The 12,480-nt window shown below is 47.0% G+C and overlaps 1 protein-coding gene across 1 annotated transcript in view; it reads left to right on the top strand.

Moving 5' to 3' along the window:
• Window positions 1–1,822: 1,822 nt before the first annotated feature.
• Window positions 1,823–12,480, top strand: part of LOC140410345 (protein eyes shut homolog) — a 269,054-nt gene continuing 258,396 nt past the window's right edge. The window contains exon 1 of the mRNA XM_072498353.1: window positions 1,823–2,006. Coding sequence (XP_072354454.1) covers window positions 1,846–2,006 — 161 coding nt within the window. The 5' untranslated portion in view covers window positions 1,823–1,845. The remainder of the gene's footprint in view (window positions 2,007–12,480) is intronic.

Genomic DNA, 12,480 nt, shown 5'->3' with positions numbered 1-12,480 from the left:
AGAAGTTGAGCCAAATGGCCTATTTCTGTGCTGTAAATTCAATGTAACTCTATGTGCCTCTATTTTGAGAGTGTTGAAATTTCATTCATTGAGGCCAAATGAAAAGAAATATCCAATGTAGTAAGTGGTACTGTTCAGGGGCCAAGGCACTATTTGCTAAATTTTTATCCAGCCACTTAACTTATCTATATCCCATTGCAGACTCTTGGCATCTTCTTTGAAATTTACTTTACTACCTATTGTGTTGTCCGCAAACTTAGTTGCAATACAGTCGGTCCCTTCATCCAAGTAGATGGTAAATAATTGAGGCCCCAACACTGATCCCTGTGGTACTCCAGTAATTATTGTTTGCCATTCTAAAAATGACCCATTTAGCCCAAATCTCTCTTTCTTGTTAGTCAACCAATCCACTACCCATGCTAATATATTACCCCCAACAAGCTGAGCTCTAATCTTTTATGTGCTATCTTAATATTTGGAAATCTAAATACACCATTTCTACAGGTTTCCTTTTATCCACCCGACTTGTGACATCCTCAATGAACTCTGATATATTTTAAAAAACATTATTTCATTTTCAAAAAACCATGTTGACTCTGTCTGATTATATTGTCACAATAGTCTTACATTAGCACCAATGAAGTTATTGTGAAAATCCCCTGGTCACCACATTCCGGCGCCTGTTTGGTTACACGGAAGGAGAATTCAGAATGTTCAAATTACCTAACAGCACATCTTTTGAGACTTTTGGGAGGAAACCGGAGCACCCGGAGGAAACCCACGCAGACACAGAGAGAACACACAGACTCCACACAGACCCAAGCCACGAATTGAACCTGGGCAGCACGGTAGCACAAGTGATTAACACTGTTGCTTCACAGCACCAGGGTCCCAGGTTCAATTCCCCGCTGGGTCACTGTCTGTGCGGAGTCTGCACGTTCTCCGCGTGTCTCTGTGGGTGCTCTGGTTTCCTCCCACAGTCCAAAGATGTGCAGGTTAGGTAGATTGGCCATGATAAATTGCCCTTAGTGACCAAAAAGGTTAGGAGGGGTTATTGGGTTATGGGGATAGGGTGGAAGTGAGGGCTTAAGTGGGTTGGTGCAGGCTGGATGGGCTGAATGGCCTCCTTCTGCACTGTATGTTCTGTGTTCTATGATCCAGGAGCTGTGAAGCAACAGTGCTAACCACTGTGCTACCGTGCCGCCTGTATTATATTTTTTTTAATGATATTAGTCTACTTCCATAATAAAAGATTCTTGCAGTTTCCCAAGGATAGATGTAAGGCTAACTCACCTACAGTTGGTTTTTGTCTCCTTCCTTTCTTGAATAGAGGAGTCACACTTGCAGTTTTACAATCTGCTGGGACCTTTTCAGAATCTAAGGAATTTTGGAAGATTACAACCAGTGCCTGGGCAGCTATTTCTTTTAAGACCCTCAGGTACAGGGGACTTAACAGTTTTCAGCCCCATTAGTTCTTCTAGCCTTTTGTCTCCAGTGATAATGACTGTTTTAAGTTCCTCTGACTTCACTATACTCAGCATCTGAACATCCAAAATCCTCTGGGATAGAGAACTCCTAATATTCACAGCCCTCTTAGTGAAGAAATATTTCCTCATTTGAGTCCAAAATGGATGACCATTTATCCTAAGATTCTGGTCCATACTCCCACTGAGACACATCTGAAACCGAAAAGATTTGTACCCAACTAACATTCATGGATTCATCAATTGCTGCTACACAGATTCTGAATAATATGTAACATGTGTACCCACTCTCTACACTTAGGGAAGCTTTGGACCTATCTATCTTGGTGCTTCTCCTGTGGATACTGATATTCTTCAGGGGATGGGACATGTGCAGAGCTATATAGGCTGCATCCGTGAGCTGCAGGTGAACGACAATGAACTTTCCATTTTGGAGGAAGCTGTAAGAGGGAAGAACATTGTGAACTGTGATGTCTCGATCTGTGATTATCATCCATGTAAAAATGGTGCTACCTGTATCAGGTAAGGGAATCATCCAGGTCTGACTTGAGCAGTTGGTGATATTATAGATTGCGATTGGAGTCGGCATTGGAGTCTCAAGAGTAGCAATCTTGCCTCTGAGTCAGAAGGTTGTGGGCTTAAACGTCGACATAGGGTTGATACGTAACCAAAGGACACAGAGTTGAAGTAATTGCCAAAATATAAAGAGTGGAAATGAGGAGTAAGTGGTTATTAATAATACTAATAATAATCCTTATTGTCACAAGTAGGCTTCAATGAAGTTATTTTGAAAAAACCCCAGTCACCACATTGCGGCGCCTGTTCGGGGAGGCCGGTACGGGAATTGAACCCGCGCTGCTGCCTTGTTCTGCATTACAAGCCAGCTGTTTAGCCCACTGTGCCAAACCAGTCCCTCTATAATGATCTATAATGCACTGTCTACAAGAGTGGTGGGAGCAGATTCACCAATAACTTTCCAAAGGAAAGTGGATAGATACTTATAAGGGAAAGCAACATTGTTGGACTCTGGGGAAAAGTCGGGGAATGTGACTAATTGATCAGCTCATTCAGAAAACCAGCATAGTCATTATGGGCCAAATGGCCTCCTGTGCCATATTATTCTTTAATACTGTGAGAACACTCACTTTAAGGTAGCTTCAGATTGCATTTATATCCTCATTCATTGCAGCATCTAATTTTATTTATAAACAACATCAGACTTAAGGGGAGCATTATTCAGTTGGCAGATGATATGAAAATTGGCAAAGTAGTAGTTAGTGCGAAAGATAGTTATCGGTTTCAGGATGACATAGAAATGATGGTGAAATGGTCATGCTAAGTTGCCCCTTTGGGTGGGGTTGCAGGGGATTGGGCCTAGGAGTATGGTGTTTCGAAGGGTGGGTGCAGACTCAATGGGCCAAATGATCTCCTTCTATGAAATGGATAGAAGCACGGCAGATCAGATACAATGTGGAGAAATGTGATATGATGCACTTTGGGGATGCAGTGGCTCGTCCAGAGTTCACCAGAAAGTCTCCCAACAGAGAAGGGGGTCCACCCACCACTGGTAAAATGTCAGTGGGAAGAGGCCCTTCATTGGTCACATAAGTGGCTCAATTGGCCTCTCTTCTGGAAAGTTGTCCTTCGCCCTCCCCATTGCTGGTAATATGGCATGACAGAGGCAACAGAATGGGTATTCCACTGTCACCTCTGTGCCCAGCCTGAGAGGTCTGGTAATTCCAGTCCTATTGTTGTTTGGGTGAGTACATCTGTTCCTGTGCGTGGAGACATTAGAGCCCAACTACATGAATGAAAAAATAGATTCATTGGGACTGGATTTTAATGTGTAAATATGCTGGGAACTGGGAGTTACCTCAGCACACGGGAATCCACAATTCTACCTGCCATTTTAATTTGGCCACCTCATCATCATTTTACTCCCAGGTTTCCTGTCCAATTAGCATCAGCAGTTGTCCTGGTGCTCCACAATTTACAATTCCAACTCCACAGTTTAAAGGGACACTCCAAATATGAAGTTGAAGGGGTTCGGAGCTGTGATAGAAAGTCACCATTGGTCCGAAATCAATGCAGATAAATACTGCAACCTGCTTCAGCAATGCCACCATGTATGTGATGCCAGAGGATGTATGGGCCCAGAGGAAGGTGTTGTTTCCCAGTAATAGGAGGAAGAATCCTTCTTCAGACACAAAGTAGGCATGGTTGCAGGTTGACGACTGGTCAGCAGCAAGACCATCATGCAACATTTCTGGATAGAAAGCAGGAAAGTTTTTTCATTCCTTCACAAAATCTTGACGTCATTGACTTTTCTAGCATTAATTACCTATTCTTAATTGCCCTTGAGAAGGTGGTGGTGAGCAGCCTTCTTGAATCACTGCAGTCCATGTGGTGCTCGTACATCCACTGTGCTGCCTGGGAGGGAGTTCCAGGATTTTGACCGAGCAACAGTGAAGGAATGGCAAGGCGATATAGTTCCAGGTCTGGATGGTGTGTGACTTGGAGATCAACTTACAGATGGTGGTGTCTCCATGAGCCTGCAGCCATTGCCCTTCTACATGGCTGAGGCCACAGGTTTGAAATGTGTTGTCTAAGTTGCCGCAGTGCATCTTTTAGATGGTACACACTGCTGCCACTGTGCATCGATGGTGGAGGGATAGAACATAGAACATTACAGCGCAGTACAGGCCCTTCGGCCCTCGATGTTGCGCCGGCCTGTGAAACTACTCTAAAGCCCATCTGCACTATTCCATTATCATCCATATGTCTATCCAATGACCATTTGAATGCCCTTAGTGTTGGCGAGTCCACTACTGTTGCAGGCAGGGCGTTCCACGCCCTTACTACTCTCTGAGTAAAGAACCTACCTCTGACATCTGTCCTATATCTATCTCCCCTCAATTTAAAGCTATGTCCCCTCGTGCTAGACATCACCATCTGAGGAAAAAGGCTCTCACTGTCCACCCTATCCAATCCTCTGATCATCTTGTATGCCTCAATTAAGTCACCTCTTAACTTTCTCTCTAACGAAAACAGCCTCAAGTCCCTCAGCCTTTCCTCATAAGATCTTCCCTTCATACCAGGCAACATTCTGATAAATCTCCTCTGCACCCTTTCCAATGCTTCCACATCCTTCCTATAATGCGGCGACCAGAATTGCACGCAATACTCCGAATGCGGCCGCACCAAAGTTTTGTACAGCTGCAACATGACCTCATGGCTCCGAAACTCAATCCCTCTGCCAATAAAAGCTAACACACCGTACGCCTTCTTAACAACCCTCTCAACCTGGGTGGCAACTTTCAGGAATCTATGTACATGGACACCGAGATCTCTCTGCTCATCCACACTGCCAAGAATCTTACCATTAGCCCAGTACTCTGTCTTCTTGTTATTCCTTCCAAAATGAATCACCTCACACTTTTCTGCATTAAACTCCATTTGCCACTTCTCAGCCCAGCGCTGCAGCTTATCTATGTCCCTGTGTAACTTGTAACATCCTTCCTCACTGTCCACAACTACACCGACTTTAGTGTAATCTGCAAATTTACTCACCCATCCTTCTACGCCCTCCTCCAGGTCACTTATAAAAATGACAAACAGCAGTGGCCCCAAAACAGATCCTTGTGGTACACCACTAGTAACTGGACTCCAGTCTAAACGTTTCCCATCAACCACCACCCTTTGTCTTCTTCCAGCTAGCCAATTTCTGATCCAAACTGCTTAATCAACCTGAATCCCATGCCTCCGTATTTTCTGCAGTAGCCTACCGTGGAAAACCTGATCAAACGCTTTACTGAAATCCATATACACCACATCAACTGCTTTACTCTCATCCACCTGTTTGGTCACCTTCTCAAAGAACTCAATAAGATTTGTGAGGCATGACCTACTCTTCACAAAACCATGTTGACTATCTCTAATCAAATTATTCCTTTCCAGATGATTATACATCCTATCTCTTATAAACCTTTCCAAGGTTTTGCCCACAACAGAAGTAAGGCTCACTGGTCTATAGTTACCGGAGTTGTCTCTACTGCCCTTCTTGAACAAGGGGACAACATTTGCTATCCTCCAGTCTTCTGGCACTATTCCTGTAGACAAAGATGCTTAATGATCAAATCCAAAGGCTCAGCAATCTCCTCCCTAGCTTCCCAGAGAATCCTAGGATAAATCCCATCCGGCCCAGGGGACTTATGTATTGATTGAATGTTTAAGATGGTGGATGGAGTGTCAGGCAAGCGGGTGAATGGTGTTGGAGCTGGACTCATCAGGTTGTGTGGGGTGTATTCCATCAGATTGTTGTCTTCCATTTTGCAAATGGCTGAAAAGCTTTGGGGAGTTGGGAGGTGAGATCCTCACAAAGAATTCGTAGCCTCTGACCTGCTCTTGCAGCTACAGTATTTATATGGCTAGTCCGGTTAATTTTCTGGTCAATGGTAACCGCCCAGGATGTTAATGATAGGGGAATGCCATTTAATGTCATGGGGAAATGATCTCTCTTGTAGATGGTAGTTGCCTGGCACTTGTACAGCTTGGATATTACTTGCCATTTATCAGCCAAAGATTGACTGTTGTTCAGGTCTTGCTGACTGCTTAATTTTCTGATGAGTTTCAAGCGGAATTAATACTGTATAATCATCATTGAACTTTCCCACATCTGATCTTATGAAGGAGGGATGATCATTGGTGAATCACCTGAAGATGGTTGGGCCTCAGATAGTCCCCTGAGGAAGTCCTGCAGTGATGTTCTGGGACTAAAATGATTGACCTCAAACAACCACAACCTTGTGCCATGTGTGATTCCAACTAATGGCGAGATTTCATCCATTTCTCACTGACTTTCATTTTATTCAGGTTCCTTGATGCCACAGTCAGTCAAATGCTACCTTGATGTGGCACTCATCTCGTCTCTACAGTCGAGCTCTTTTTGCCATGTTTAAACCAAGGCTGTAATGAGATTTGTATTCAAATGGTTCTGGCGTCAACCCAAACTGAGAATTAATGAGCAACTTATTACGAAGTAAGTGCCACTTGATTGCATCAATACCTTCCATCACTTTGCTGTAGAATACACCGATGGGACAATAATTGGCCAGATTGGATTTGTCCTTTTTTTGCGGACAAGCAATAGCTGGGCAATTTTCGACACTGTGGGCCAGATGCCAGTGTTTAACTATACTTCAAAAGGCTTAGTTAGGGGCATGGCTAGTTCTGAAGCAGCAGTCTTCAGCAATGCAGTCCGGATATTGTTGTCTCTCATAACCTTTGCTATTTCAGGGCCTGGCACTGAAATTCAGATATTGCCCATTTGTGTGGTCGGCAAAACATCTTTCTGTCTTAACAGCAACAGCTGGAAAAGACCACTTGTGTTGTCCGTGCATAATAACAGTGTGAAAGTTACTGCTCACATTTGTGAGAAACCTTACTTTCTAGGGTAATCAGAGGTAGTCTGGGCACTACGTCTGGGCACTATTCATGTCAAGAAATGGTGGCAGATGCTGTGCTGGTGTGATGCCCGATCTGTAGGCTATATGTTCCAATGGTTGGTGGATCATAACAAACAGCATGTCCCTTCGGCTGTTCACAATAGGCAGAGTCATGAGCGTATTCAACTCGGCAGCACTTGCAAAACAAAGAACATAAAGGGCGGGATTTTCCAGTCGCACTTGCCCTGAGACCATAAAATCCCACCCAGGGTCAAAGGACCTTTGCCCTACCCACAGCGATTTTGGCAGTGGGTGGGACTGGAAAATTAACCCAATGTCTAAGATTAGTTGTGATTCCATGAATTGGACAGCACTTGCTGAACAACTCTTGAGTGTGCTATGAGTTACATTAGCAACCATTAAGATTATCAGTCAGGTTTGCAAATTGGCTCACTCAGACTTGCTAGAAGCAACACTTACTGACATGTATATACACCATCGAGCCAATCTTCCTTAGACACAAAGAACACAAAGGTGCCAAAGGGCTGGAGAATTGTGAATATTATACTCTTGTTCAAAAAGGAGTGCAATGATAATGGCAACATCTGCAATCCAATCAGTTTAACTTCATTATTAAAGGGAAACCATGTTCAACTAACTTTCTAGATCTTTTTGAGGGGGTAACAGAGAAGGTTGAAAAGGGCAAACCTGTTAATGTGGTGCTTATGGATTTTCAAAAGGCATTTGATACAGGGCGGGATTCTCCGTCTGCTGGATCCTTCGCTTCGCAGGCAGCGCACTCATGCTCGCGGATTTCCCGACGGCGCGGGGGTGCCCACATTGGAAAACTCCATTGGCCGGCTCCCGGGAAGGAGGATCCTGCTGTTGATGGGGGCGTGCTGCCCCCAAAAACGGGTCAATGGGACGGCGAATCCCACCCACAGTGCCAGACAACAGACCTGTGAGCAAACTTCTAGCTCATGGAATCAAAGGGAAAATAAGTACTTGGATAAGAAATTGGCTGAGTGTCACGGAACAAAGAGTAGTAATAAATGGTTGTTTCTCAGATTGGAGGAAGGCTTGTAGTAGAGTTCCCCAGGGGTCAGTGTTGGGACTTGGAATAACCCTGAGGCCCACAGGGATACTCTAATTGAACTTATAAGAACCTATGGGATTTATGCAATACGACCTTTCCAGCTGGTATACAAAGGCCGGCTGGGGATTACGGGCATGTTTATAGTCCTGACTGGGATTGATACTATGTATATTTGCCACCATGGCGGCAATTCCTTTGACCGTGAATAAACAAGTGTTCACTGCTGCCTCACAGCTCCAGAGTTCCGGGTTCGATTCCGACCTTGGGTCACTGTCTGTGCGGTGTCTGCACGTTCTCCCCGTGTCTACGTGAGTTTCCTCTGGGTGCTCCGGTTTCCTCCCACAGTCCAAAGATGTGCCGGCTAGGTGGATTGCCCATGCTAAATTGCCCCTTAGTGTCCAAAAGGTTGGTGGGGGTACTGGGTTACGGGGATATGGTGGAGGCGTGGGCTTAAGTCGGGTGCTCTTTCCAAAGACCGGTGTAGATTCAATGGGCTGAATGGCCTCCTTCTGTTCTGCAGGGACTCATAGAATACGAATTTGCACGATAGTGGACAAAGCCATATCCAGCTAGAGCTCATAATTACAAAGGCCAGCACAGACAGGCACAGGCATATTGGTAGTCCCGACTGCAACAGAGACTGTGTGCAATTGCAGCCATTGTGGAAATTTCTTTTTGCCGTGAATAAACTAGCGTTCATTCGATTACTCAGCCTCCTGAGCCTTTACAGGACCCTTGCCCTTCCTTATATGCATTAATGACCTAGACTGTGATGTTCAGGGAATGATTAAAAAATTTCAGATTATACGAAGATTCCAATATTGTCAACTATGACCAGGATAGTCTGGAATTTTAATCAGACATTGACATGCTGGTGGATTGGGCAGACAAGTGGCAGGTGAAGTTCAATGCAGAGGAGTGTGAGGTGATTCATCTTGGTAGGAAGACTATGGATAGACAGTATAAAATAAAGGGAAAACAGCTGCTGGAACAGAGGGACCTTGGTGTACATAAGTCATTGAATATGGCAGAGCATGTTGAGAGTGCAGTTAGTAAAGCATATAGTATCTCAGAGTTTATTAATAGGGGTATTGAGTACAAGAGTAAAGAGGTTGTTTGAATTTGTACAAGACACTAGTTAGGCCTCATCTGGAGTACTGCATCCAGTTCTGGGTGTCATACATGAGGAAGGAGGTGAAGCCATTGGAGAGAGTACAGAGGAGATTCACAAGAATGATTCCAGGAATAAAGAACTGTGACTATGAGATAGATTGGAAAGTTGGGCTTATTTTCCTCGGAGAAAAGAAGGCCGTTTAACACAACTTGGGATGTTAACGTTTATTGGCCTAGGATGATCCCCAGAAAGGGAGAAAGTCTCACCTTCGAGAGCTGCTGGCCAATCAATTGGCCTGCAGCTCTCTGCTACTGGAAGTGGTGGCCACTGCTGTGATTACATCAAGTCTCTGGTAATCAAGTCACTGAGACCAATTGGGCAGATAAATTGGGGGTGTTTTGGTCTGACCAGGCTAGGAGGCCCTGGCAAAGAGACCAAGGAGTTGGGGACTAAGATACACAGGCCAAGGAGTGAGGGAAACCAAGGAGGGGTCAGATCTTAGTGGAGGGGTGAGGGCTTAAATGGGCCCCAGTGCCCATAAAGGAGGAACTCCCCCTTCTTTTCCTGCTGATAGTCTGAGGAGTGAGACCTGATGAGCTTCAAACCTGGCTTCGACTTCACCCACCCGCCCACATGGGGGATTGGATGGGGCCTTTAAGTGGTCATTAATTAATCACTTAAGGCCCTCAATTGATAAAGAAATGGGGGCACCTTCCCCGCATAAAATTTCAGTGGGAACTGGGTGGGCGGTGTAGCACCATCGATCACACACGAGGCGAGACGTAAAGAACTTCAATCGAGGCTTTATTGAGCAGACTTGTTCAGACACATTCCCCCAGCAGCTCAGTCACAGAATGCAGCTGCGGGGATTAAACCCAGGTTCTTATACCCCTTGTCATGATATTCAAACACACACATCATGATAGACACACCAACAGACAAATCAGAACACACAACACCACAACCAATCACAGACAAGGACAGGGACAGTATAAAAGGACAAACACGACACCTGATGGCCAGTATTAGCTGGAGACCAGGACAAGGACAGACCTGTTACACTACACACTCAGGGAGACACAACGTGCAGAGTATCCAGAACGAACTGTATACAGAAGTTAAAATAAAACAGCGTTGTACCAAATACAACTGTGTTGGTTCATCTGTGTGTCAGAACGCCCAACACCACACCCCTCCTATCTGGGTGGAGCCCAGTAGATGGAGGATCCAATCGGGATCCAGCATCTGTCCTCCAATAGCTCCTCGGCATTCCTGGTGTACCGTATTACCCCTAATACATACCACCACATTCTCCCCTTGTTAAAAAAGAACCCGGCGGGGTGGTGGGTTGTAGGGGTTTACAGGGTCGGTACCTTAACCATTGAACTATATACAATCATGCCGCTTTTACTGGGCCACCGAATTATTCACATTTTACCCGATTTGCAGCGTTAACTATTTACAACAATGCCGCTTTACTGGGCCACTGAATTATATACATCTGAAGTCGATTCGATGAGTCGAGATGGTGCTCTGGTCGCCCTTTCCGATCGTCTCAGCCCGGGTGGTGGTGGTGGTGCTGGCTCGGGTCCGGTCGACTCTGGGAGCATCACGCTGTCCCCTTCTGTTTCCTTACTCCTGGACGGGCCTGGGAGGAGGACCGATCCCCCCGGGAAGGAGGTGGCTGTGGGGTGCACCGGCGGGAGTGAGGGGGAGGTGATTTGTGTTGGGGGGGGGTGGGGAGCTCCGGCGGGCGCCAGGTCCCGCAGAGAGCCCGTGTCCTGTCGGCTGTCTGGGTACGCCACGTAGGCGTACTGCGGGTTTGCGTGGAGTAGATGTACCTTTTCCACCAGCGGGTCTGATTTGTGCGCCCGCACATGTTTCCGGAGCAGGATGGGTCCCGGGGCCGCCAGCCAGGTCGGAAGTGACGTTCCAGAAGCGGACCTCCTAAAGAAGACAAGGAGGCGCTCGTGAGGCGTTTGGTTAGTGGTGGTGCACAGCAGGGACCGGATAGAATGAAGGGCATCCGGGAGGACTTCCTGCCAGCGGGAAGTTGGAAGACTCCTAGACCATAGGGCCAGTAGGACGGTCTTCCAGACCGTTCCGTTCTCCCTCTCTACCTGCCCGTTCCCCCGGGGGTTGTAGCTGGTCATCCTGCTCGAGGCTATGCCCTTGCTGAGCAGGAATTAACGCAGCTCGTCACTCATGAAGGAGGACGAATGTAGGCGGGGAAACCGAACAGGGTAAAGATGGTGCCGAGGGCTTTAATGACCGTGGCCGCGGTCATGTCGGGGCAGGGGATGGCGAAGGGGAAGCGGGAGTATTCGTCAACGATGTTAAGAAAGTACGTGTTGCGATCGGTGGAGGGGAGGGGGCCTTTGAAATCCAAACTGAGGCGTTCAAAGGGACGGGAAGCCTTTATCAGGTGCGCTCTATCTGGCCTGAAAAAATGCGGTTTGCATTCTGCGCAGATTGGGCAGTTCCTGGTGACTGTTCGGACGTCCTTGACGGAGTAAGGGAGGTTGCGAGCCTTTATGAAGTGGTAGAAACGAGTGACCCCCGGGTGGCAGAGGTCCTCGTGGAGGGCTTGGAGACGGTCCACTTGTGCGTTGGCACAAGTGCCGCGAGATAGGGCATCGGACGGCTCGTTCAGCTTTCCGGGACGGTACAAGATCTCGTAGTTGTAGGTGGAGAGTTCGATCCTCCACCGCAGGATCTTGTCGTTTTTTTATCTTGCCCCGCTGTGCATTATCGAACATGAAGGCTACCGACCGTTGGTCAGTGAGGAGAGTGAATCTCCTACCGGCTAGGTAATGCCTCCAATGTCACACAGCTTCCACTATGGCTTGGGCCTCCTTTTCTACTGAGGAGTGGCGAATTTCCGAAGCGTGTAGGGTCCGGGAGAAAAAGGCCACGGGTCTGCCCGCTTGGTTGAGCGTGGTCGCCAGAGCTACGTCGGACGTGTCGCTCTCGACTTGGAAGGGGAGGGACTCGTCGATGGCGCGCATCGTGGCCTTTGCGATATCCGTTTTGATGCGGCTGAAGGCCTGGCGGGCCTCTGTCGACAGGGGAAAAGTAGTGGACTGGATTAGTGGGCGGGCCTTGTCTGCGTACTGGGGGACCCACTGGGCGTAATAAGAAAAGAAGCCCAGGCAGCGTTTCAGGGCTTTGGTACAGTGGGGGAGAGGGAACTCCATGAGGGGGCGCATGCGTTCGGGGTCGGGGCCTGTCACTCCATTACGCACTACGTAGCCCAGGATGGCTAACCGGTCGGTGCTAAACATGCATTTTTCCTCGTTGTAGGTGAGGTTGAGGGCGTTAGCGGTCTGGAGGAAATTGCGG

Source organism: Scyliorhinus torazame, chromosome 4 (assembly GCF_047496885.1).
Source record: "Scyliorhinus torazame isolate Kashiwa2021f chromosome 4, sScyTor2.1, whole genome shotgun sequence".
NCBI classification, from domain to species: Eukaryota; Metazoa; Chordata; class Chondrichthyes; order Carcharhiniformes; family Scyliorhinidae; genus Scyliorhinus; species Scyliorhinus torazame.
Note: the sequence above shows the minus strand (reverse complement) of the source record. Positions and strands in the feature narration are given on the sequence as shown.